A 27,058-nucleotide genomic window follows, 5' to 3' on the forward strand; every position below is an offset into this window, starting at 1 on the left:
CAATCCTCAAACAAGCCGCAAGTCATCCGGCACTACAGAGTCAAGTCCAGTCAGTAACAAGTCAGAGAGTCACAATCAAAACGGAGCCCTGACCAGCCGAAGCTGCGGGCGGGTTTGGATTCCCTTCGCAGCACCCATAGAAGGACCGTTCAGGTAAGACAACGGTCATTCTCCTGTGTGCTGCTCCGGGAATCCAATCATGGGATATATCAAAGCAATGAACTCCCAGGGCGGGAGCTAGGCTGGTCAGGCTCCTCCGCAGACGGAAGGACCCTTTGCAACACTCTCCGCCCAAAGGACGCCTCGGCCGAGGCGAAAACATCAATCTTGTAGTGGCGAATAAAAGGCGAGGGGGATGCCCAAGTGGCCGCCCTGCAAATCTCTTCCACAGACGCTTGCGTCGCCCAGGCCGCTGTGGTGGCCGCACTCCTGGTGGAATGAGGAGTGATTCGCCTTGGAACCGGTCTGGAGTGGGTGTCATACGCCAACGCAATGCAAGCTTTCAACCATCGGCCGATGGTGTGGGAGGACACCTTCTGTCCCATTGAAGATGGCTGGAAGGAGACGAACAGGGCCTCCGATCTTCGGAACGACGCCGTGCACTTCACATAGCGACGAAGAGCCCTGCGAACATCCAGATGGTGCCACTGACGCTCCCGCGGATGAGACGGGTGAGGACAAAAGTCCGGCAGGACAAGTTCTTGAGTTCTGTGAAACAACGAGTTTATCTTTGGAAGAAAGGTCGGATCCAAACGAAGCACTACCTTGTTCGGGTGGAAGATGCAAAGATCCGCACGAACCGAAAGGGCTGCTAGCTCCGACACCCTCCTGGCCGATGTTATGGCCACCAGGAAAGCCGTCTTGAGTGTCAGCAAGCGGAGGCTGATGGAATGTAGAGGCTCAAAGGGGGCAGCTGTAAGGGCCCTGAGAACCAAGGTCAAATCCCACGTGGGATAACGATGTACCGTCGGCGGTCGTAAGTTGGAAGCACCCTTAAGGAAGGTTCGAACTCGCGAGTGCTGGGATAGGGAGCGGCCTTGGCCACCCCCGACCACCGTCGACAAGGCTGTGACCTGACGGCGAAGCGTGTTTGGTGCCAACCCCTTGTTGAGGCCGGACTGCAAGAAATCCAGAACCTGGGGCACCGAGGCCTTGATGGGATCGACCCCGGTGCGTCGGCACCAGCGGCAGAAGGCCTGCCAGGTAGCCTCGTAAATACGGGTAGTCGACGGGCGACGGGCCGCTTGAATTGTAGAAATGACTTCGTCTGAATAGTGGAGGGCCGCTAGCATCTCCCGCTCACGTGCCACACGGCTAACTGCAACAGCTGAGGGCCCGGGTGCCGGAGAGCCCCTTGGTGGAGCTGAATTTTGTCGTCCGGGATCCTCCAAGGACGCGAAACGGACAGATGGATGAGGTCTGCGTACCAGGGACGTCTGGGCCACATTGGAGCGACCAGTAGCACTTCCGCCTGTTCTGTCAAGATCTTCTGAATGACCGACGGAAGGATCGGGAGAGGAGGAAAGGCATAGAGAAGGCCGGCCGGCCAACGGCTGCGTAGAGCGTCTACTCCCTCCGCCCCCGGAGTCTGGTATCGGGAGTAAAACCGGGGAAGTTGTGCGTTGTGCGGGTGAGCGAACAGATCCACCTCGGGCAGGCCGAAGCGGCGAGAGAGCTCCTGGAAGAGAATGGGGTGGAGCTGCCACTCCCCCTGATCCACAGTCGCTCTGCTCAGCCAGTCCGCCTGAGTGTTGGCTTCACCCGAGATGTGCTCCGCCCGAATCGATGAGAGTCTGGGCTCCGCCCAATGGAACAACCTTTCCGCTTCCAGCATCAGAGCTCTGGACTGCGTTCCCCCTTGGCGGTTGATGTGAGCCTTGGAGGCCACATTGTCGGTCAAGATTAACACATGGTGATGAGATACAATGTCCCGAAACTCCAGGAGAGCCAGACGGATGGCCCGCAACTCCAGCCAGTTTATGCTGTTCGCCAGCTCCTGATCCGACCATCGACCTTGGGCCACCTTGTCCAGGGCATGGGCCCCCCATCCGAATAAGCTGGCGTCCGTTGTAACTTGAACGCGGTCCGGCTCCTTGAATGGACATCCCCTGAGGAGCCTGGACGACATCCACCAATGCAGGGACCGCCTGGCCTTGCCCGGGAGCTGCACCTTGATGTGGGAATGACTGGTATGCGCTCTTTGGAAGGGCAGCAGGAACCACTGGAGAGGACGCGCATGGAACCTGGCCCAGGGCACCACGCTGATGCAGGAGATCATCTTCCCTAGCAGTTTGGACAGCGACAGCAGCGGTACTCGCCGATGGGATAGCGCATGATGCGCCAGGTGGTATATGCTCTGCCTCCTTTCCGGGGACAGGAAAACCTCGCACGACATCGAGTTGATGGTGGTTCCCAGATGAAGGAGGGACGTGGTTGGGCGCAGGTGGCTCTTGGGCAGATTGAGGACAAATCCATGGTCCCGCAATGCGTCCATCGTGACCTGTAGGTCTCGGAGGGCCTGATCTCGAGAGGACGACAGCACCAACACGTCGTCCAAATAACAATTGATGCGTATTGGAATTGAACGAAGGGAGGCTGCCAATACTGCCAGAAGTTTGGTGAACGTGCGCGGGGCCGAGGAGAGGCCGAATGGCAAGGCCCGGTATTGATAATGACGGCCGTTGAAGTGAAACCGCAGGAACTTCCGATGTGCCGGATGAATGGGCACATGGAGGTACGCTTCTTTGATGTCTATGGAAGTCATCATGTCGCCTTGGCGGATGGAAGCCAATATGCTCTTTAGAGAGTGCATTTTGAATTTTTGGTATTTGATATACTGATTGAGCTGTTTCAAATCTAGGATTGCCCTCCATCCCCCGGAGTTCTTTGGTACTAGGAACAAGATGGAATAAAACCCTAGGCCTCCCTGCCCTTTGGGAACTTGCTCTATGGCCCTGATGGTGAGAAGATGAGATATCTCGGTGTCCATAAGGCGCCGCTTTGACGGGCACCTGGGCACAGGGCACCTGATGAACCTTCTCGGGGGGATGGATAGAAATTCCAGCGTGAGACCCAAACTCACTACTTGAAGGGCCCAGGCGTCTGACGTGAGCTCCGCCCACCGGTGGGCGAAGGCCAAGAGACGTCCTCCTATGGGCCCTACCTCCTGCGAGTCAGCGGTATCTGCGAAAGGATCGGTTGCCCGCTCCTCGGAATGACCGTCTACTCTGCGCCTGACTCTGCTGGCGCCCCCTGTCTCTGGCCCCGGCTCGGTCCTGGCCACGGTCCTGTGCCTGGGAGAACCCCCTGGTATAATTGGGGACATAGGGGGCAGAGGTAAACCCCGAGTCCCCAGACCGAAAGGGCTGCCGTCTACCATAAGGCTGTGGCCTTCTGGCCACACGGGCACTTGTGGAGGGAAGCACCCTACGTCTGTCCCGAGTCTCAATGAGAATGGGATCCAGCACTGAACCAAACAAGGCCCCGCCCTTAAAGGGCGTGGATGCTAGACGCCACTTGGATTTGATATCAGCTTGCCAGTGGCGGAGCCAGAGCAAACGGCGAGAAGCCACATTGGAAACCACGGCTCGGGATGCAAACTTTGCCGCGCTAAGGGTGGCATCAGCAGAAAACTCTAGGGCCGCTATCAGTTTGGTTACATCCTGATGGAGGCGCAGTTCCTCCGGATCCAGCCTTTCCTGTAGTTGTCTCAGCCAAACTAAAGAAGTCCTATTAAAGAAGGAAGCTGCAGTGGCTGATCGCAAGGCCCACGCTGCTGCCTGAGTCTTGCGAAGGACCGATTCGGCCTTGCGGTCCTCGGCCTTCAATCCTTCCGAAATTTCAGAAGGAATTAACGCCGGTGAAGCAAGAGCAGCGATGGGAGCATCCACTGTGGGAAACTGCAGGAGGGCCTCCAACTCTGGAGAAGATGTGAAAAGCTTCCTATCACCAGACCCAGGGGGCTTAACTGCGGTCGGCTCATCCCACTGCTTTTGGATTAAATCAAGAAAAAGCTTGGGAGATGGAATAAAATCTTGCAGAGCCACCTGCTCAGCAAAGAGCCGCTCGGTGGCATCCAGGCCCACAGCAGCACTTTCTGCAGAAATTGCCTCCCCCATGTGGGTGGTAGTCTTGGCCTTATATAGCAGGGATTTGAAAAGAGTGTGCCTGAAAAGCCCAGGGGGCGGAGGCTGGTCCACAGGAAGGCCCTCGTCACCAGAGAGTTCCCTATCCTGGATTTCACCTTCCTCCACTAAGGGAGATTGTGCGCTAAACACAGAGTGTAAAGGGGAAGGAGGATCAGTTTGCAGAATGGAAGAATCCCCTTGTACTGCTTGGGAAGCCAGGCCTGAGTAGGCCAGAGTAGGCCTGGAGACCTGGGATCTACGCGCTAATTCCGCATCCACCCCTCTGGAAATAGCCTCTGAGATCATGCTGTAGAATTCAGCAGAAAGGCCCAAATCCTGGCCCTCCAGAGGCCTGAGGCCTGCAGCTGTGGGGGTGAACGTGGCAGAGGGCCCAGCGCGTGGAAGTGAACGAAGAGAAGCCCCACTAGCCTCCGAAATAATTGGGGGGGATCGAGGCCCGAAAGCCCCTACCTCAGGAGTAGGGCCCTGGGGAAGCTGAATATCAGGAGACCAACCCTGCTCAACGACCCTCACCGGAGACACAGGCTGCTGAATCAGAACCGGAGGGGAAGAAATGGGAGCCCCAGATGCCTTGGGGGGAACTTTGGCCTTGTCCTTGCGCTTGTGCGACTTATCCCGAACAGTAGATGAGGCTCGAGGCCTACTAGTAGAGGCCCTGGTCGCGGCCCTACTAGGCCCAGGGCTGGCCCCTCCCTCGCCAGGGGAGCGGGGCTCAGAAACTGGCCGGACAGTACCTTGCAATTGATCAGCCATGATATGAATTTGAAAGAGCTCAATCAGCGAAACAAAGGAATGCAATTGAAAGCACTCGCCAAGAACGCCACGTGGAAGCAGAGACTAAGAGAAGCGACCTCCTCCCTGAGTCAGCAAACTCGAGTGAGGGAAAAGGGAGGGGCGGAAGCAGTGCGCAAACTCAAGCGCGCGAGCAAAATCTGCCTTCTCATCCCAGGCGTTAGAGCGCATGCGTGAAAAGCGCTTCCAAATAAGGTCACCGGCATCAAAGGCGCGAAATTCAAAGGAACCGCAGGGGAAATTCCCAAACAGCCGATTCATGTAATCCTCCGGCAGCCGCTCCAGCGAGGGCACAAAGGAGGGAGGCGGGGAGGGGGGGAGACCCGCTCCGACAAGCCAAAGCCTCGGATCTGACCGCGCTCGCGGGCGGGTGCTATCCGGCGTGGAGGGCAGCGCTGGGAGACTCAGCTTCCTTGCGCGCTGATGTTAAGGGAGGGCAGGCGGAGAACGCCCCACTCCAGCTGTAGCGATCCGATATCCCTTTAAGGGAAATAGCGAGGGAGGAATCGGCTGGCAGCAATCTGCCGCTTTACCTCCAATCCAGCAAGAAATCCACAGTGAAAACCAAGTAAATTCATCCTTAACCTTGAAATATTAGCAATTAATCAAGAGAGCGTTGAAAATAAGTCTCGTAGGCTTGGACTGAGTAATAAGAACTGAAGAGGAAACGGAAGTCCAGTCAGAGGAGGCGTAACTCTGATATTTGCATACTCAGTCTCAAGGCTAGAAGGCTAAGTTAACCCATGATTGGATTCCCGGAGCAGCACACAGGAGAAGTTGGTTGTCCTTTACATTTTCTACTCAATAGCACTAAAAGGCTGAATGAAGTCATTGTTTAAATGTCTTACAAAGCCTGATCCAACATAAAGAATGTGGGAAATGTCAAGAGTTTTAGCTTATCTCAATATGTGACTTCAACTAATCATTTGAAAAGCAATTCCAAATCTATCAATGTTGTGCAATGCATCCTAAACTTGTATATACTACAGTAGAAGACAAACGTTACCCACATTTAGCTGATTTGTCTTATTCATTTATTAAATTTATATTCCACTCATCTCATTCTTTGGGGCAAATGTGGGCAGCTTACAAGAATGGTTTGTGTAAGTTGGATTTACTTGATTGTTTAGATTCTTGTTCTATTATATAGTGAACCAAACGTAAACTTGTGGTCCTTTTTTCATCAATATTGTTCACAGTGCCCCAAATAATAGGGAAAAGGCAATTCTGATTGTATTACAGGGCTACAAACAACAGTAAATACCATGATGCTTGCTTTAAGCAATGCAGGTATACACAAGGATGATGTATTTTACTAACACATATTAGAAAAGGAATTTTGCTGGTGGGGTCCAGAAGATGTTCTGACCTAGGCCTCATGAAGCAGACTCCTTGTCCTGGTAAAACCTTTTTATATAGGTTAAAGGGAATTCCACTCCAGCAAAGTCCCGGAAAACTGTCTTTCATGAGTTTTCACAACTACAGATTTTTATCAGGTTTGGAGAGTTGCCAGGCCAATATCTTCCAAATGCCACACTGTAGCAGCAATTACTTGGCAAGAAGTCAGGAACAGATCTTCACCCTAATGAATTGAACAAATTGTCTCCTGCAAACTCCCCTCCCCTTTCACTCCTCTTTATTCCCTATGGGAGGGGCCATTCAACGTCCATCTGTGCCTTTACTCCCGAGTTGGCCCTTTGTTCCTTAACTGTTCCCTTCTGGCAGCTCTGCACATGCGCACATCGGGAACTGGCTCCAGCTGTTCTTCTGCCCACTGATATACAACTCCGAAAGCAGCTGATAACTGTTGGACGGCCCTGGCCCATGTTCCTCCCCAACTTCCTCACTGTCTGAGTCTGCCACCAGCTCCACTGGCACGCCACAAGAAAAGAGCCTCTCTTCTTATCCCCTGAGGTGAGATTGTCTCCCACCCACCTGACTTTTTGTAAAAGCCTTAAAATCTGGTTCTGTCAGGTGGCTTGGGGACCCGATAGGAAAGACTCATACTGAAGGTGATTGTTGATTAATTAAAAGATAGTCCCACTTCCCCTCTCCCTCCCTCCATATCCAGCTCCCTCTCTTTCCATCTTGTGTTAATGATTTTATTTTGTTTGTTCTGTCCTTTTATATTTGATGCTTTTAATGTTTATTATGTTGTAAGCTGCCCACGAGATGGAACATAAATAAATGTAATCAATAAATGCATTTTAAAAATAAATATTTTACTTTGCTTAACCAACCTGTACAGCTCTTAATTTTTCTTCAAGGGCAGCTGTTGCTTTCAAAGGATCTTGAGAAACGGGTAGATTGTGTGCCAGATGCTGCTCTGTTTCTTTCAGCCAAGCCTCAGTGGCATCCAGAGGTGGAGGTAACGTATTGTCCAGCTTTGCTTTCCATTCATTCATCTAGACAAATAAATCAGAGCAATGCCATTCATATTGGTTCTTCAACTATTCATACTTTGTTACAAAATTATGCCAGCATATTGCTTAATCAGAATAGAGCTGGAAGGGACCTTGGAGGTCTTCTAATCCAAGCACCTGCTCAAGCAGGAGACCTTATACCATTTCAGACAAATGACTATCCAGTCTCTTCTTAAAAACCTCCAGAGATGAAGCACCCACAACTTCCGAAGACAAGCTGTCCAACTGGTTAATTGCTCTCACTGTTAAGAAATTTCTCCTTCAGCTATTCATACTTTATGTCATATAAATGTACCAGCATATTAGAACCATTGTTCTGTTTGAGCGTATAAGTTACCCCTATGGCTTGCAAAGTATTCTATTGCTCCCATCTTTGTTTCATATTTGCATAGCAGGAAATGTGTCCCCATGGAAGCCATATGTTCAAATGCATGAACAAGAAACCTTTTACAACAACATAGTAAATGCAAATTCCTGCAAAATGACCTGATGCGATAGGTTGTCCCATGCTTCCTTCATCTCCAAGTAATCGTCATTCAACTCTGACCCTTTTCTTTTAGATTCCAGAATGGGAATGAAGGCTTTTTTTTCTTCATTAAATGCTTCTGTAAATGATAGCATTGCCTAAGGATTTAAATTGATATTTAAAAGGGTAAGTGCACTCAATATAGTCAATGTCAGATACTTAAAAGAACTAGGGAAATTAAGAATTAAGAGGATAGGATTGTCAATGGTTATAGAACATGATATTTAAATGAGACTGGATACAAAGGTAGCTTATCTCTGAATAATGGAGGCTCAAGTGAACAACAGAATATTCACTTAACCTGATTACATCATTTACACACTTTCTACAACTGGGAGTTGGTCAGCTTATACACTTAATAAGTAATAATTTGCATACTAGAATTATATGCAAAATGAAGTCAATTCAAAAAACAGTTTATTCCACAAAAACTAATCAAGCTTAAAATCACTCACAAGTTGTTTTAATACCACTACAGATAATCCTTGACAATGCGACCACAATCCTTTGAACAAAATTTCTATCACTAAGGAAGACAGTTATTAAGTGAGTTTTGCTCCATTTTACGTTTGAATCGTGAATCACTGCAGTAGTTTACATGTGTTTGATTTTCCCATTGACTATGCTTGTTGAAAGGTTGCAAAAGGTGATCCTGGGACACTGCCACCATCATAAATACATGCCAGTTTCCAAGCATACAAATTTTGAACATATGACCATGGGATGCCACAATGGTCATAAGTATGAAAAATGGTCATAAATCACTTTTATCAGAGCCATTGTAACTTTGAATGGTCACCAAATGACCATAGATTTTTAGCTAATCTGATAAATCACATTGCATAAACACAGCCCATGTTTATCTGTTCTGCTTGGTCATTATTGGAACAGAAAAGTAAGCAACAACATTTCAGTTTGATTCTTCTCAGTAGTCTGAATCTTTATCATCAACTTCCTGAGCAACAAGTAAATTCTTTATACCATGGCTTATTCTATTTTAATATTTTTATGCAATTCTGATTAGCTTCTTCAATACCACCAGACATGTAGAAGCTAACATATTCATGGATTTACTGTGGTAAGGATGAACTTGTATGGGTTTAAAAGGCAAATAAATACATTAACACTAGATGATCTATTCATCAATAGCTATGTGCTTTTCATTCCACTTCAAAGATAAGACTGGCACAAAATAGAAATTGTTCCTATCTTCATATGGTGTATCCAGTTTTAATGACTCTGAAAAGTTCCTATTAAAATAAATGAGTAACTATGGGTAATACTCTCAAGGCTGTTAATGCTTTAAATTAACATTTTAAATAATAATTTTGTGCTTCATATGCATAAACACATGATCCTTAATCAAATTTTATTTTGATTAGGTCCTATGACATAAAAAGTAGAGAAGGAATGGAAGCATGCAAAGCCAGGCCATTGCTAAGGGTGATGAATTCTTCATGTGGCCTGAATCACAGTTTGCTATCATAAATTGCAACCATGACTAAAAAGAGCTCAGAAAGCAAAATCCAAAATCTTCATTTTATAAAAAGATACAAAACAGGGATCCCTTGTTATTATTTCATATTTCTTGTAACATAACATAACATATCCTCCAAAGGATACTTTTACAAAGTTACTTACTTCAAATTTCCTGTAGAAAGATGCATTCTCTAGCTCAGTCAGCAACTTTGTTAATTTGCATTCCTGTGCACTGAGCCAGCTCAAGGTCTCTTTGATTTTTCCCTGGAAAACAGAAGAAAAAATGTATATACTTGTACAGATATTCCAGTTTGCATTGTTACAGAAAATAGTGCTTTGTTACTCTTATTCCCAGAGTTTTTGCCCTTTATAGATTGTTTTGCAAATATATGTGAAATATAAGGTAAAAGGTAAAGATTCCCCTGACACATATGTGCGAGTCATTCCCAACTCTAGGGGGAAGTGCTCATCTCATTTCAAAGTCGAAGAGCCAGTACTGTCCAAAGACATCTCCATGTTCATGTGGCCGGCATGACTAAATGCTGAAGGTGCACTGAATGCTGCTACCTTCCTACCAAAGGTGATTCCTATTGTTCTACTTGCATTTTTACATGCTTTCAAACTGCTAGGTTGGCAGAAGCTGGGACAAGTAATGGGAGCTCACTCCATTACATGGCGCTAGGGATTCAAACCGCCGAACTGCCAACCTTTTTAATTGACAAGCTCAGCATTTTAACCGCACATTTCACATATATCTGTGAAATATATTTGTTTCTAGTTTATATGACTTGTTTAGTTTTGGCTCAGCAAGTTGTTTGACCCCAAACATTGAATGTTTACAGCATAATTCAGCATAATCTGCGACTGAGGTATCTATGCTTCAACCAATAAACATGGTTAAAATAAACTACTGTTTAACATGTGATACAGTGCCTAGAATATATCGATCTCACTGTATTCACATATTGCACTATAACAATAGCACTTAGACTTATATACCACCCAGAGCACTTCTATGGGTGGTTTGCAAAATCAGCATATTGTCCCCAACAATCTGGGCTTCATCAGAAGGATGGAACACTGAATGAACCTCAAGCCCCATAAGGATCAAACTCCAGACTGTGGGCAGAATTTGCCTGCAATGCTACATTCTAATCAATGTTCCTAACCACGCAGACTCCTAAGCCATCATATGAACTTTTTGTATTAATTTAGTGTAATGTATGAACCAAACCGTTATCATATTAATGCATATTTATGTTTTAAAAATAATAATAATTAAAAAATAATTTAGTATTATATATGTAACAAGATCATAATCTTAAGCGGCATTAATTATCAGTAAATGTTCCACCTAAACTAGTTGCAGGTCTAATAAAATTCTGAAAAATAAAATTTATCATGGCATGGATTTTCTACAAGGAACACTCATTGATAAAATTGAAAAAAGCTGGATGCAAAAAAAAAAAGTATAAACAGGCTCTAAAGCTTTAGATGTCACATACTGTACCTGCATTCTATCTTCAGCCACAGGTACACTTTTAAAATACTGGAGAAACTGAGCCACATAAGTCATGATGGATTTTTCATCTGGACTGGTGACGTCAACATCTGTGGAATGCCAAGAGCTTTGAATATATTCCAAAGTACAAACTTCTAATAATACAGGGCACTGCGGTCCGGAAAACCAATTCACTATGTACATTACTGACTATATCTGCATTGCCCATAATTGTATTAGTGGTGGGTTTCAAAATTGTCGGGACCACACATAAATTAATTTTGCTGGATTTCATCAGCATGAATTATGAACCATCCATTCTAGTTTAACATTATGTATAAATTAGACTGATATAGAACAAAAAGTATTGTTATGTGACAACATAGCAATTAACTGTAATCATTCCCACAGGTTCAATTGGATATTGACTATTATATGTGTCAGGCCTACAGCCATCTTTTCTTTTGGATCTTTGGCCTGACACACTTTCTATTATTCTATTATGTATTTTCTATTGTGGGAAAATCGGAGAGGGGATTGTAAGGAATCGCATTCTATGTAGCCACAAAAAAAAAAAAAAAATCTAGAAAGCCAAGGTCATCCTTTGTCTCTGTACCTCTGCACCTGACCGGAATTGGATGGGTGGAACTGCCAGCATGGCAGTGGGAGATTGGAGCATGTGATGGACTTGTGGGTGTGGGGCCCCGCAAGATCGTGAACTTTCAACTAGGTGGGGAAAACCGGGAAACTTTCAGATTCGGGTTTTCCCAGATGTACCAACATGGCTCTCCTAATAAATTGGAACTTTGAGCAATACTTTGCCTTGTACTCTGATTTACTTTTGGATTCTATTTAGAACCCTGACAATAGGATAGGCAAAATATTTTTATTCTACCTCCTCAAATTTGTCCAGATGTAGGAGACAGACTCAATGTGACGGAGGGTCTTCCAAGTTTAACACCACAGTGCTTCTATCTGCTGCCTTATTTCCTTGGGAAACAGTATTGGCAATTCATATGTAAGCCATCTTCTTTGAAATATTTGAGAGATTACAGGGATTCATCCTGATATTTCCTACTGGGAAACTATGTTATCAGCTCCAAAAACTTCTTGTATGAGAAACGAAATCTCTTCAAAAAAAAAAAAACACCAGAAAGTCCAGTTGCCTCTTGAAAAAGCACCCTTTGGGCCCCCCATGACCTGGATGACTGAGACTTAGACATGTATGTTATCAGCTCTTCCTTTTACATAGCAGATAGAGATGGAAATCATGGGGCAAATACTTCTGGTTCCCTAGTAAGAATGAAATGCTATAGTCTTTCCCATCATTGAATGAAATCTCTGCCACACAAAATATGCCAGCTCCCTTTCCCAATGTGAAAGTAGTATAAAATCTCCAAGAAGAAGTTTCTGAACATTTTAAGTGTAGCCCAGCTTGCTACTTTTGGAAACACAGCTATCAGCCTGAATAAGGTTCTTGGGGGTGGGGGTGGGGGTGGGGATAAATTATTCACTGAGAAAGTCTGTAAAGACAGTATTAGACCTAGCTCTAAATCCAATCCAACAGAACTCAGTGAAGAACCCACATGGCTGAGAAGGTTGCAGAATTCGCCTTCATCCCATGCCCTCTTAAGTATCTTATACTAAGAACTCCAGAATTAGACCATCCTGGGGCAAATGAATCTGTGGTTTTACCTAAAATAACTTCATATATTTATATGTAAAGGTTCCCTTCATACATATGTGCTAGTCATTCCTGACTCTAGGGGGCGGTGCATTTCAAAGCTGAAGAGCCAGCACTGTCCAAAGACATCTCTGTAGTCATGTGGCTGACATAACTAAATGCTGAAGGCACACAGAACACGGTTACCTTCCCACCAAAGGTGGTCCCTATTTTTCTACTTGTATTTTTACATGCTTTCAAATTGCTAGGTTGGCAGAAGCTGGGACAAGTAACAGGATCTCGCTCTGTTACGAGGGATTCAAACTGCTGAACTGCCCACCTTTCTGATTGACAAGCTCAGTGTTTTAGCCACTGAGCCACCACATCTCTTTTCATATATTTATAATTTACTCTAAAAACAATCAAAAGGATTATAGAAATGTATGCTTGATATTAAATAAAATTGCAAAGTACATGTTTGATTATGTCTCTGTCACTGCCACTTTTAATATGCATAATGTTGATTTTCCTTAATAGTTGTATCATTTTAGCTGTTCCAATCCAACATTATTAATAATAATCTAATTATATTATTAAGGCAAGGGAAAGCAAGGCAATACCAAAATTGGCAGAATAAACCAGCACAATACAGTAAGCACTGCTATGATTGAGATGCTCAAAACTCAACACGAAGAAGATTGAAGCTAAAGTGCATGTAAAATCTATGAGTTACCTTCAGGTTGAAGTAGCTGGGGTATGCTGAGTTCCTTCTCTGCTATTTGAAATGCCTCTCTCAGATTCTCCTTGTTTGATCTCTCTTTTGCTTTCTCCACATCAACCAAGCCTGGCCTTAATGCATGAATGATGGCTAAGAAAGCCAATCCATTTCTCCAACTGGATTTGAAATCTGCAACGCTGATAGACCCATGCCTATGATCAAAAGCATTTAAAAACACACAAAATTAAAGAGAGGGGAGAAATATTGTGTTGGAGAAGAAAATAAAAATGTGGGGGGGGGGGTTGTATAGCTTGCCCTGACTTTCAATATAAACTCTCTGGGAAATTATAATTTAAAAGTTAGAGGAAGGGTGGTTCTTTTCCATGGCATAATAAACTGATTGCTGACATAATTCAAATATATTTTGAAAGAAACTTCACACTACTTGTTCTTTAAATTTGTTCTTTCTATGTAGTTCAGCCAGATGAGTGCTGACTAAACAACTTAAACTGAAAATAAGCAAGGAAGGAATGTACTTGTATCAGATAGATTTCTTGTCTAATTACATATATTAACTCTAAGCAAATTAAATAAAAGAAGAGTAACCTAACAACTTGATAAATGGGAAATCAGTTCTGTGTTCTGTCTGCACAACGAAGACTCACAGAGACAGAGACTCAGCAAATACTACCTTCACTTCTTAGGCCCACTTAGCCCAGCAATCCCATAAATTCAGTTATAAGAACTCTCCCAATCCTGTACATAATTTCCATCACAAGCAGAATACAGACTTGAAACTTAGAAAGCTCCACACAGGTAGAGAGTAAGTTGCATTTAGGTGCAAACTAATAGGTGTTTCCTGGTTGCAGAGAGACGAAATGGGTCATTGATCAAACACAGACATCATTTGCTGAACTTACTTGGAGGCGTTTCAGATGTGCACAGAGGGAAATAGCAAATCAGCTTGCCATTTGTTTCAGCATAACTTACCCAACTCTTTTGAGCTCCTGGGCAGAGTCTCAACAGCTATTACCAGTTTGATTACTATGCAAGAGTTTGGGAAGGACAGCCACCTACCTCTCCAAAAAGATTTGTTTATAATGCTGTAACATGAACCTCTAATTACCCCCCTCAACTCATCCTGCATTCATTATAAAGTCAAGCTGCATACTCTCTGTTTATATTATGCACTCATAATGAATTTATTCAGTCCAGTCTTCCTCAACTAATGTACAGCAGATTTTTCAGATTCTGACTCCATAAATTCCAAGTAAGGTAGTTGTAATGGGCAGAGGTTATTGAGTTGTTGTCTAAAATATCTGGAAGGAATTAGGAAAGCCTCACATAATCTTTCTTTAAAGTCACCTGTAGTAAAGTACATGTATTCCTTGCAAACTTTGAACTAGAGCGTGCTATATTGCGGCTTTCTAATGTCAGTCCAACATCAGTTTATAATACACAACACAAAGAAACACCTCTTTCTCTTCCTCTGTTGCTATTCCTTATTTCCATCCATCTCTCTTTTCCTCTACCTTTTTAATATAGATTTAGAATTTTGAGTCCTACACTATGGTTTTAAGTGTTAAATACCTTTGGGTACTGTTATATTTCATACTGTCAGCTTCCCATGAAGAAAGAGCAGCTGGAAAACACATCTCAATGTGCTTGTTGAGGTGCATCTTTTAAATACTTTGTTACGCATTTAGAGGTGTTTGAAAAATATAATTTTTGTGAGTTCTGACACAAACTGGCCTGGTCCATAGTTAAGACTAATATGCTGATATAGATGTAGCTGCTTCTCAGATCTGCATTTGTCTGCAATTACCCTGCAGCTGAGAGTTTAAAACAAGTAAATAAATGTGGAAATGGGACAGAACAGATTTTAAAGTATCAGATTGATTTTCGTATCCTGACATACTTGTCACACTGCTCCTTAGCCCACAGCAGGACAGCCTTCTTCGCTGATATCTTCCATCGTTCCTTTGCTTTGACGTTAGTTCTAGCTGTTGGGCTTGTTGCTGGTGATAAATCCACAGTGTCCACAGATGAATGGTTGTATCCACAAGAAAGCTCTTTGGCTAATTCTTCAATCTATCCATGGGCATCAGAAAGAAAGAAAGAAAGAAACACATTTGAAAATGTCTGACTGTACCTAAAATAAAGAGTTAATTCAAATGGCTGATTTTGATATGATCTGTTCCTCATATAACTACCAGAAAAACCATGCAGAAAACAAGTCTACAAAAAAAAAAAATCTAGTTAGCCATGATTTTGACAAGACACAGTTTTCATGCATGCAGGATTTGGCTTTTCTATCACATTAAATAAGTATAGTAACCCAATACATTGAGGTTAGTAGCCTGCTAGGAGCTATTCTATCTCAGCATTATGTATCTGAGTTGAAAAAAAATATGCCACTAAATATTCAATATTTTTCTTATCAACTATATGGAGGAAAACATCCAACAAGTAACAACAATCATAAATAACATAATGTTTGAACTTAAATTTGTACCAGCCATGCTAAAATAGGATAAATAGCTTTCCAAAATTATTGACTATAGCCAAAATACCATATTTTAAGGAGAGATAATACAATGGCAAATGTTATAATAATTTTATATTACAAGTTATATGTTTGAAATAGTTTCTTAGTTTAGCCGTGGTAGAAGAAGCAAAGTCAGTACTGTACTGAAATTGTGAGACAACTGCTAATTGGAACTTTGAAAAATTTGAAAAACTTCTCTTCATGTTGATTAATACATACATGAAAATGCAATATAATGATCCATAGGAGACCAAGCACGATGGATGGTTTTCCTTCTATGATATCAGCAACATGGATGTTTATAAGTTTGAGCTGGAAAAAAAGGAGGATTTATTGTTTGGATGAACAGGAAGATACTAAGAGCTTCCAGATGTGCTGAGATTGTTTCCCAAAGTTCCCAGGCAACTGAAAGAGGAAAAATTCTTGGGGTTACAATCTCAGGACATTTGGAGGACACCTATAGGAAAGAATGGCTTGTGTTACAAACCTGCAATGTTTAATGTATGATTTTTACAATAACAATCTTGATCCAATGTTGGAGGTGGAATAAACTGCAATACTATAGAAAGAAAATAAGCTTGCTTTAAGATGAGAACATAGTGCCCCAAATCCAACTCTTGATGGGCACAAATATCTGCTTCTCTTCCTTAAAAAGTAACAACTAAAAGTAACAACAACTTGCTCAAGTGTGATTCAGACACCAAAAAAGGACTACCATGTGTGCTTATTGCAAAAAGCAGATACAATAAAACTACAAGATATGCAAATATCACAGAGACCTAGCAATCAATCTGGATGTCCTTCACATGTAGGAAAATGTTCTTATATAGCTGACATCTGTAACTATTCACAATTTTGTAGTGAAATTGCTGGAAATAAACATTGAACATTTCATTTAATAATCCATTTAATGCTTTAGCAACTATGTAAACTAGGGTTCCTTTCAAAGCTGGAATACTAACTGATCTATTCTTCAGGAAGGTTAAGGCATTTTCAATGTTGCTTCTGCGCTGGAAAGTGTTCGATCCCTTTTCACGTGGCTATAAAATATAAAGAAACAAAAAAGAAGAGTTTGATCAATCTTAGCAGTGACAATGTTTCACTATTTGTAAATATATATTCTTGACTGCAATCTTACAAGGCAAAGTGACAATAAAATAAAAAAATAGGACAATTCAAGGATGTAGTAATAATTGGTTGTATTTGAAGATGACTGTAATCTGAAGTTATTTTCTACTTTGATTCTGTCCTCTTATATTCTGCCACCACTGTCCTTGTAAATATTGCAGGAATATCTATGTATGTGTAATGCTTCACAAAGAGTGAAAGTAAAATTCACTGCCCCAAGGAGCTTACCCTCTTCAAGGAGTTATAGAAAAAAGAGGAAAATTGATACATGAAGAAAAACAAACACATGTTCTGAGATAGTTATCAACCTAAACCCCTTTGGCACAAAATAATTTGCATTTTGAAAAATAATACTAACACAAAATCTTGCAAACAAGAAACTGTATTTAATGGAGTAGTGTATTTTATCCATTTTACCTACCATGTTTTCCCGAAAATAAGATAGGGTCTTATTTTTTTTTGACCCCCAAAATAAGTGCTTGGCCTTATTTTCAGGGCGGTCTTATTATTTTTTTAGGTGCAGAAGGAGGTGAACTTGGTTACCTCATGGCCGCTGCTATGTTGCAATATTTTCGGGGAAGGTTTATTTTGGGGGGAAGGCTTATTTTAGTGCATGTGCTCAAAAGCCTGATTGGGCTTATTATTCGGGGAGGTCTTATTTTCAGGGAAACAGGGTAGTTTGCTTTTGTGATTCAGATATTTCAACTAGTTGAGTAGAGGTACATTTTTGCAGGAGCCAGTTTGGTCTAGTGATTAAGGCATGGAGTTAGAAAACAGGAGACTTTGAATACAAGTCCTATGAAAGCCAATTGGGTACCTTAGGTGACTGAAGGACTGTCAATGGTGATTGTCTCTCAGCCCAACTCATCTGAGCAGGATTGTTGTCATGGGGGAAATAGGAGGAGGAATGTGTGTTGGATATGTAGGCTGCCTTCAGTTTTTTATTAAAAAATAAAAGAGGCTGGATATAAATTAAATAAATAGTAAACAAAAGATTTAGGAAATGCATCTATCTTTCCTCAGTTGAGAAACCTGGGCTATTTGGTTAACTGACTCTGAGAAACAAGAACTACATGTACAAAGCCTTTCTAGGAATTCTTGGGGTTGAGTTATTCATAATACTCTTACCAATTGTTGTCCGGAAAGGACCTCCAGCAGATCCAAAAGCACATGTCCCTTCCCAATGTCTGAATACAAGTCCAAGATAACAGAAGGTGATGGATGCTGCAGAATAATTATTTATATTTGGTTAGACTATAGTGGTTTCAGTATACATTACAACAAGATGATATGCATAATTGAATGTATATTTTGGTCTTTCTCCTGGACCGAAGGGGCTCTTGTACAAATATTTTAGCAACCAGTTCTCAGTGTGTTAGTCTCTGGGCCATCATAAATACCCGCTAGCAACTGTCATACTGTCAATTATAGGTTAAGTGACACTTTCTTGCTAGGCTTCCTATTCCATGAGATTTTAGTACTTTTAAAAAAAATGTTTTAATTAGTAGTAATTAAATACTAGTATTAGTAATAATACTAACACAAAATCTTGCAAACAAGAAAGTGTGCTTTATTAGTAGTACTTATAATAATAGAAAAGAATCTGCCAATTTTAAAAACAAAGCATCAATCTCTAGCATCATCTCTTTATTTATAGATTTCTAAACCAATTTGTAAATAGACATTCCTAGAAAATAAAACTGTGGGGGCTTGTCCTTTCCCTGCCCTTTAAAAGACAAAGCTACTGTAAACTGCTGAAATAGGGATCATCCTGGGAGACCACAAGGAATGTTTGGGATCAATATTAACCAGCCTGAACATTGGGCATTTTGTGACTAGACATATCTACCATGTGAGCAATTTAGTGAAAGTGCAAGCAAAATGTTCACTGTTCCAAATGGGCCAAAACAGATTGCCCATTCTTGGATCTGTTGAGCTGAGGTGCCGCCTAGGGCAGCTACCCTATAACATGCTGAGTCATGTTTCAATCCAGTGCTGTTTAATTGGTAAAATATGACCAAGTGAGCCAATAAACCCACAATGTTGGTTTAATTATTAGCCCTGACTATTTTTTTTTTACACACATGGAAAAATTGTTCTATGCTCTATGCCAGCGATGGCGAACCTTTTTTGGGTCATGTGCCATAAGGGGGGAATGCAGGGGGGTCATGCATGGGCATGCCACATCCATAATGCAACATGCGACACCCCCACAGTGCACATGCGCGCATGAGAGGTGCTCCCACCCATGTTTGCATCCTTTTTTTGCCCTCCCCAGGCTCCATAAGAGCCTGGGAAGGGTGAAAACAGCCTCCCCCTCCGGAGGCCCTCTGGAGGCTTCAGGGACCTACAGGAGGCTTCCCTGAAGCCTCCAGAGGGCTTAAACTGGCCCTACGAGAAAACCAGAAGTGATTGAACTTCCGGTTTCCCCTTAGGGGTGGGGGTTTTTTTGTTCAGGAGGCTTCAGGGAAGCTCCTGAAGCCTCCGGAGGGCCTCCAGGGGGGAAGCTCTTTTCACTCTCCCCAGGCTCCTATAAAGCCTCTGGAAAAAATGCTGGCCAGCTGACAGGGCAATGCCTCACGTGCCCTGACAAATGGCTCCGCGTGCCACCTGTGGCACGTGTGCCATAGGTTCTCCATCCAGGCTCTATGCCCTACAAGTAATTCAGACATTTCACCAAGCTTTGGTACTTGCTGTAAACACTTTCTGTTTCTATTTAATTTTCCTACTGAGATTCAAATATTTAATAAGATAAAAGGGACTAAAACATTATTGTATTTTACATATATTTTAGAAGATATTCTATAAACCAGTATCTCATTACCTTTTCTAGCTGTGAGTTCACCCAGCTTGTGAAAGTTCTTTTTTGAATATCCTCTTGCTCAGCTAATTTGTAAAATAAAATCAAAAACATAAAATTACTTATAAATTAAACTTGAGGTTATAAATATATTTACAACTCTTAATGCTTATTTTATTTATGAATGAAAACAAGATGTATAAAACACTTTTAGATAGCCAGATTATAATTTGTGGAATTTAGGGGGGGGGGGAATAAGTGCTCCCATAGGTGTTGAATAATATGCAAATCTATAAAAAATACTATGAGAGATGCAGACTTTGAAGTTAGACAATAATTACAATTCTTGAGAAGGCATTGTTTGCAATGGTACAGATCTATGCCCCATGGCTCTATATGTATTTTGAAACAATCCATAAAATCTAATTGTCAGAGAAAACAAAATAGATACATTATTTTGACATCAACTTCAATCCATTTTTTAAAAGCTGTATGCTATTTTAGCCTTCTCCAATCTGATGCTGTCCAAGGATTTGAGCTCCAGGTTTGGAAAAGCCTATTTAAAGGTCTCATTGAAATATCCACAGTTAGCAATAGCACTTAGACGTATATACCGCTTCACGGTGCTTTCCAGCCCTCTCTAAGCGGTTTAGCTTAAAAACCAAAAACCTCAAGAAAAAGAAGGGCCTTCAAATAGCATCTCTCCATTCAAGCCTTTGAAAAGTAAGCACAGCATGCATACATATCATCTGGTCACAGCATACTATCTATTTAAATAGAGAACCAGTTTGGTGTCATGGTTAATGCACCAGACAGGAGACTGTGAGTTCTAATCCTGCCTTAAGGCACAAAGCCAGTTGTGTAACTTGAGCCAGTTGCTCTCACTTAAGTCTAAGAAGAAGGCAATGGCAAACCACTTCCAAAATATTGTCAATCTCCAAGAATAAAAAACTGACTTGAAATCACCTCCCACCCACAAAGACATATTTAGGGCTATAATAGCAAATACAGATTCAGTGTCTTTTTCTTGTTAAGTGGCCGTATGATTTCAACCCCATTCTCCAGACCAAAAAACAAATGTATCATATAACAAATGTGACAATATTTCAAATGCATGGAGATAGTGACTACTGCCTCTGCGTATTCTTCACCAAGCTAAAAATACACAAATTCATACACAGGGGCATGTGTACAAGTTCAGTGGAAAAATGAAAGGGAGAGATTCCTTCATATTTGGCTTAACGATGCTCTCCCCATGTACATTGTTTTTAAACAACAGTCTTAGCCTTGCATCAAATTGAGTTATACCCTTTCTAAGTGCCTTGACTTTGTGCTCAGTGAGGCACATGTGCTCTGGAGCACATATGCTCTGGAGCTCTAAAGATTACAGAGAAAACAAAACACCTGTTGACTTGCAAGTGTATGCTGTAAACTGAAGCTGACATAGAAAAAGAACCTGGAATTTAGCATCCATAGAACCTTGACTGGAAAACTAGAGACATCTAGAAGAGTATGTTGTCATCATTCACAGGCATTTTTCCCCAATATTATATTTGTTGGCTAGAGACACTGAATTTGGATGATACCATCCCCTTGCAGAGAAGTCATTCTCAGCTGAGGGAGCACAGAAAGCCCAAACAATAATGAGAAGATGATGTTAAGTCCCACTGCACCTAACCCACCTGATTTAAACCTTCAATCAAAGTCACATCCACACAGCAAAGAGTGACACTGCTGCTGAGCCAGATGAGAGGAAGGCAATCAAGTGCATAGTTACATTGAAAAGTACTTGGCATAAGTACAGGGGTGGGATTCAGCCAGTTCAGACTGGCTCGGGCAAACTGGTAGTTCCAGTGAGCAGTTGGCCCTGCCCACCACCCACCCCTACTCTTTCCTGTCCTATATTTCCCTGGTTTTTTAGTTCAGCTGACTCATGTGGCACAGTGGATTGCCACGCATCAGCTGTTTTACTCATTGGCTCTAACATAGAAAGTAGGTTTTTAAGCTTAAAATGGATGGTTTTTGAATGCTGCGCACAGGCATGCAAAGCATGCATGCACTCACCGAACCAGTTGTTAAACCGGTTGCATCCCACCACTGCATCAATGAGTATGCTCAAAAATAGCTTAAGGCTGGAATTAGGGTTGATTATAGTTCACCAAGTTCAAGTAACTCTTCGTGCCAGTCCATGTTTGCATTTGTTGCTTGCTTTAAAGCAGTGTTTCTCAACGTTGGCAACTTGAAGATGTCCGGACTTCAACTCCCAGAATTCCCCAGCCAGCTTTTGCTGGCTGGGGAATTCTGGGAGTTGAAGTCCGGACATCTTCAAGTTGCCAACGTTGAGAAACACTGCTTTAAAGCATGAAAGATTCTAAGGAACTCTTGTCAGCTTTAGACCTCACCTACTACTGGTAGTAATAATTATTTTCTTTGGAATTTGATAGTGAGATCTATCTCTAGATAGTGAATACTAGGAACCACAAGTAAGCAGGAGAGGTACATATGGTCTGAAGTTGGGGGCTGAAGATTCCCACCATTATGGCTGCCCAAATTCAAGGGCAGAGGGTTGCAATTTGAATTCCTCAAGAGAAAAGCAAGTTACAGAAGGGGCAACTTCTTTTTCTTTTCACATGCAAAAATAATTAAATAACTGGTGTGGCATCAAGCTGTACTGAGCTTCTTTCCTTGATTAAAATTGAATTTGTGATAGCAACATTAAAATTAGACCCTTTTTGGCAAACTAAAGCAAGCTACCCCAAGAAGAATTTTGCTGTTCCTTCTGCCAGTGGCATCTATAGCAAACCATGAAGATGGCAAAATGACTTGAGCATGATGATGTTCCACTTGAATGATGCCTTTATACTTGATTCCTGGACTATTGTTTTTTTCTTGAGGAAGAAGACCTTTTGCTTCTCATTCAAGAAGCTTCATCAGTTCTGACTGTGCTAACTCAGTGTTAGTGACTAGATGATTGCAAAGAAAGACGATCCTTCAAACCCCCACCATCCAGTCACAGCTGATGAAGCTTCTTGGATGAGAAGCAAAATGTCTTCTTCCTCAAGGGGAAAAAATAGTCCAGTTGCCTTTTGAAAAAGCACTTTTAGGACAACCATGACCTGGATAACTGATAATATCCATAGACACTTCTACTTTCTACTTTCAAAAATATAATTCTCTTAGAAAAAATGCCATATATTACAAATTTATATTAAGATCCTTGTTTACAATGAGAAATACTCATACTGCTTCATGAGTAAGAAAGGTTTTTTTTAGCTTTGAATACTTTTTTAAAATGCTTTGCTAGCTAGATATTTTTCAACAACTCTAGGATGACTCAGGGCATCATTAAGTTTGCATTTAGTTTGCATTTTGCCAGTATTTGTTATGCAAAGAGTCACGAAGGATTATCTTGTTCCTCATTCAAAAGAAGGATTAAATCATTAGCATAGGCATTTTCAACAAAAATCTAATATTTTAAGCTCTAAACATTGTGTACCCCTTGTGCTAACACTGTATCAGTCCTCCCAAGTAAACCAGAGAGGAAACAGGACTAGAGGAACTAATTCTATTTTATTGTAAAGCTACATTAGTCTTGCAAATCTGAAGCTGCCATTTTCCCTTTGTCACTTTTAACTGCTTGGGTCATTAAGATGGCTTCTTCCTAAATGTCTTTCCCTCACTGTTAAGCCACTGGGGGCTTCTCCCTCTCTTGTCTGGTTGTTTCCTAAGAACATCTTTTTTCCTTGTTCCCCAAGGTGGCCCATACATTCCATTATATGTATATAGGCTATAGAGTACATGTTTAGCACATTGTGGGAATCCAGTTCTTAGTAGGATAGAAACGCATGGTTTATGACTTGCAATAGATAAACCCAGACACTATATCACATTCAACAAATTACTGCCAAAACAATAAACATGATACAGCAATAGTACTTAGACTTATATACCACTTCATAGTGCTTTACAGCCCTCTCTAAGTGGTTTACAAAATCAGCCTATTGCCCCCAACAATTTGGGTCGTCATTTTACCCACCTCGGAAGGATGGAAGGATGAGTCAACCTTGAGCCTGATGAAATTTGATCTGCCAAATTGCAAGCAGCCAGCAGGCAGCATAAGTAGCCTGCAGTTCTGCACTCTAACCATTGCGCCACCATGGCTCATATATGACCCAGCCATCATGTGACTCAAGTTGCAAACTGTGTTTTGTGTTTTTTATGGTGGGAAGATGATAGCAGCCAAGGAGAGCAAGCCTGAATCCCTTTGATCATAACATTCAGAGCTTAATGATACCCTACATTACTCTAAACATGGCAGAATTGCCCCAATGGCTTAACAGTGTCCCACACATTCTTTTTCAATTCCATGGGCTCTTGATATTGGCTTTGTCTTACCCATCCACAGTGATGAGCTAGATTCAAGTTGCATTGTTTTCTCTCTTCACCCAATATAGGTTTGACCACTGACATGCTTTATGATGCTTCCTCAAACAAGCAGTTAATGACACATATGTATTGAGATCTGCCATGCTTCTACAGACATTTTACGCTGCTGAGAATATGCATTACCCTCCATGATTGCTATGGTTGGGCTGCAGAGAGATGGGTACCTAACTTCTGCTGAGGCCATTATTTGCATAACATCTGACTGGCACTTTGGAAACTGCTTTCAGTGTATTAAATAGCAGAAACAGTAAAAGTTAAACATGGTGGCATATATACCTCCAGTAATTGGTTACAGTTTAGCATATCAGAGAACTATTAACAATTTCTGATCTGATCCAAGCAAAAAGAGGGGAAAAAGGAAAAATAAAGGCTATCTTTTCAAAGCAAGTGCAAGGTTTCCTTCTTAAGGAAAGTGTGGGGATACTTTAATGACAATGGCTGCAACAAAAAGAGGTATTTTTCTCAAAGGAAAGCAAAGGAAGTTAATGAAGTGATCAGGATGTTGACAGAGGAGCCTAAGAGCTTATTATCTTACAGTAGAAGGATGACTTGGTTGAACTACTTTCTCACAGAAGGGCAAACTTTCATGTAACTGAAGAATAAAGCAAACAAATTTCAAAGATGACAATGCAGGGGCAAACCTAGGAGGTCTTGCTGGATTTCTTTAATGGCTCAGGTCAAGTTAGAGAGGGGAAACTCTCACTATCTGTGCTAAAACAATTTCACTGCTGAGAGGCCCTCTGCATGGGAGATGGGTGGTTTTAAAATGTGATAGACAGACAGACACACAGGCAGGCAGACAAGATTAATGCAGTATATGTTGTAGGGCACAGATGCAGTCTTCAAATGACAAGCATGTTTTTGGCCCACCAGATTCAGACAGTGAGGAGGTTGGGGAAGAACATGGGCCAGTCCTGGAGTCTGGGGAAGGCTCTGATGAGGGCTCTGTGTAAGAGGCAGAGAGGGGGCCAGAGCCGTATGCCAGTTATCAGCTGCCTTCAGAGGCACATATCAGTGAGTCAGACGAACAGCTAGAGCCTCTCCCCAGTGGACGCATGCACAGAGTTGCCAGACGAAGGGGACAGCTAAAGAACAGGAGTCGAGTTGGGAGTAAGGCCATAGGTGGATGATGAATGGCTCCTCCCAGAGGAAATAAGAGGAACGAAAGGGGAGTGGCATTGGCAGATTACAATTACTTTGCTTAATGTTTCATGACTCTCTGAGACTCCTTGCCAAGTTTTGCAGATATCAGTCTGTCAGCTTTCCAAACCAGATAAGGTCTATGACTGTAAATGGATGTGAATGAGCAGAATTCACAGTAAATTAATAAAAGGGTTTTTTGTCAGGACAAGGAGTTTGCTTCATGCTCTTGGGAAGCCTAGATCAGAACAAATCACTACTCAATGTGCCAGAGTTTTTCCATCCTTAAAACCAAGGAAATAATAATCAGACTGCTTTTCCTTACACAGAGGCACAGATATTTTCTGACCTGCTGAGGAATCAACATCAGAGCAAGAGACAGAAGACTATCCCATTTAAACTAGAGCAGCCACCTTGGCTACTATTATGGCTTCCTTTTTGTTGGGTTTTCTGGATTTTAGAGCAGAAAAGAAAAGAAAAACTTAAAATCAGAAAATTGTTTTTATTGCATTACTGTTAAAATAGATTTCATTATGGGTTACTTTTATAGTCCTATTGTTTGAAAGACAAGGAAATTAGCAATGGTATCTAGGGAAGCGGGGCATATCATGATCCCATTATGCAAATAAACTAAATTAGGTGTTTTATGCATTTAGTGCAATGACATCATGATATATATCATGCCATTATCAGGCTCCTGTGAAATTCTTTTTTAGAAAAAGCAAGTAAAAGCCTAGTGTAAAAGCATTTTAGCCACAAGTCAGTTCAGTGGCATTTTTTCCCGAACACAATTCAATGCAATTCTGCTATCTTTTTATATAAATTCAAAGCTAATCCAATTGATATCAACGAGAAGCATTAGCGTAGACAAGTTGTACATAAAACCTTGCAGCCTCAGTCAGTCAAATTGTTCACAATTCAATGAAGTCTGTGGAAGTCAAAAGACCATATAGCCTGCCACTACAACTCTGCAGGCAGCAATTATCTATCTAGGGTACCCAATGGCATGTCAGTCCCCACTGCAGCTGCTGCTTCCACCCTCCACGGTTCCCCCTCATCTATTTCCAACAGGAGGCTATTCTTTTTCCATACCAGACAACTCCAGGATGTAATAATTTTGCAAAAGCTCCCATTCTTCTACCATGTGGTTCATTAAAACAGACTTTTCACTTCTGAAGGAATGATGAATGGACTCTTTGTGTCAGAGGATTTTAATAAGACTGTAAATTATCTTGGATTTATCTTGCTCCAGTTGCTTGCTTAGAGTAACTGACTGACCTACAATACATTTTACTCAAGATATTGGATTAGAAACTGTGCATTTCCTTTTTAAAAGTACTACATAGGAAGGCGATTTTTTCCCCATAGTTAAACAACTATGTATCTTTTGTTAATGTCTAGAGCCATGATGGCAAACCTATGGCACACGTGCCACAGGTGGCATGCAGAGTCCTCTCTGCGGGCGCACCCCAGCCGTCACCCCAGACCAGCTCCATCACAAATGTGCGCGCCTCCCCCCGGCCAGCTGGTCTTTGGGTCTCTGCAGCACATGTGGGGGGGTGCATGCAGGGAACATGTTTGTGCATGAATGGGGGAGGGCGTATGTGCGGGGAGCGCTCACATTGCATTTTGGGGTGCGCCTCCCACGCCCCATTTTGGGCCTGGAAAACCTCCTGAACCAACCTGGAAGCAAAAAATGGGTTAGGGGAGGCATATACGCATGGGGCGCACATGCATGCACAGGGA

General features: G+C 42.3%; 1 protein-coding gene across 1 annotated transcript in view; it reads right to left on the bottom strand.

Moving 5' to 3' along the window:
- Positions 1–27,058, bottom strand: part of SYNE2 (spectrin repeat containing nuclear envelope protein 2) — a 247,724-nt gene that overhangs the window by 197,214 nt on the left and 23,452 nt on the right. The window contains exons 3-12 of the mRNA XM_087727378.1: positions 19,751–19,812; positions 18,055–18,150; positions 16,761–16,838; positions 16,018–16,110; positions 15,169–15,341; positions 13,266–13,462; positions 10,879–10,979; positions 9,531–9,632; positions 7,850–7,987; positions 7,181–7,345 (exon numbers count right to left, since the gene is read on the bottom strand). Coding sequence (XP_087583504.1) covers positions 7,181–7,345; positions 7,850–7,987; positions 9,531–9,632; positions 10,879–10,979; positions 13,266–13,462; positions 15,169–15,341; positions 16,018–16,110; positions 16,761–16,838; positions 18,055–18,150; positions 19,751–19,812 — 1,205 coding nt within the window. The remainder of the gene's footprint in view (positions 1–7,180; positions 7,346–7,849; positions 7,988–9,530; positions 9,633–10,878; positions 10,980–13,265; positions 13,463–15,168; positions 15,342–16,017; positions 16,111–16,760; positions 16,839–18,054; positions 18,151–19,750; positions 19,813–27,058) is intronic.

This window comes from Thamnophis sirtalis, unplaced genomic scaffold, assembly GCF_051295495.1.
Source record: "Thamnophis sirtalis isolate CommonGarterSnake01/CBP01778 unplaced genomic scaffold, rThaSir2_p1.2 scaffold_1, whole genome shotgun sequence".
NCBI lineage: Eukaryota > Metazoa > Chordata > Lepidosauria > Squamata > Natricidae > Thamnophis > Thamnophis sirtalis.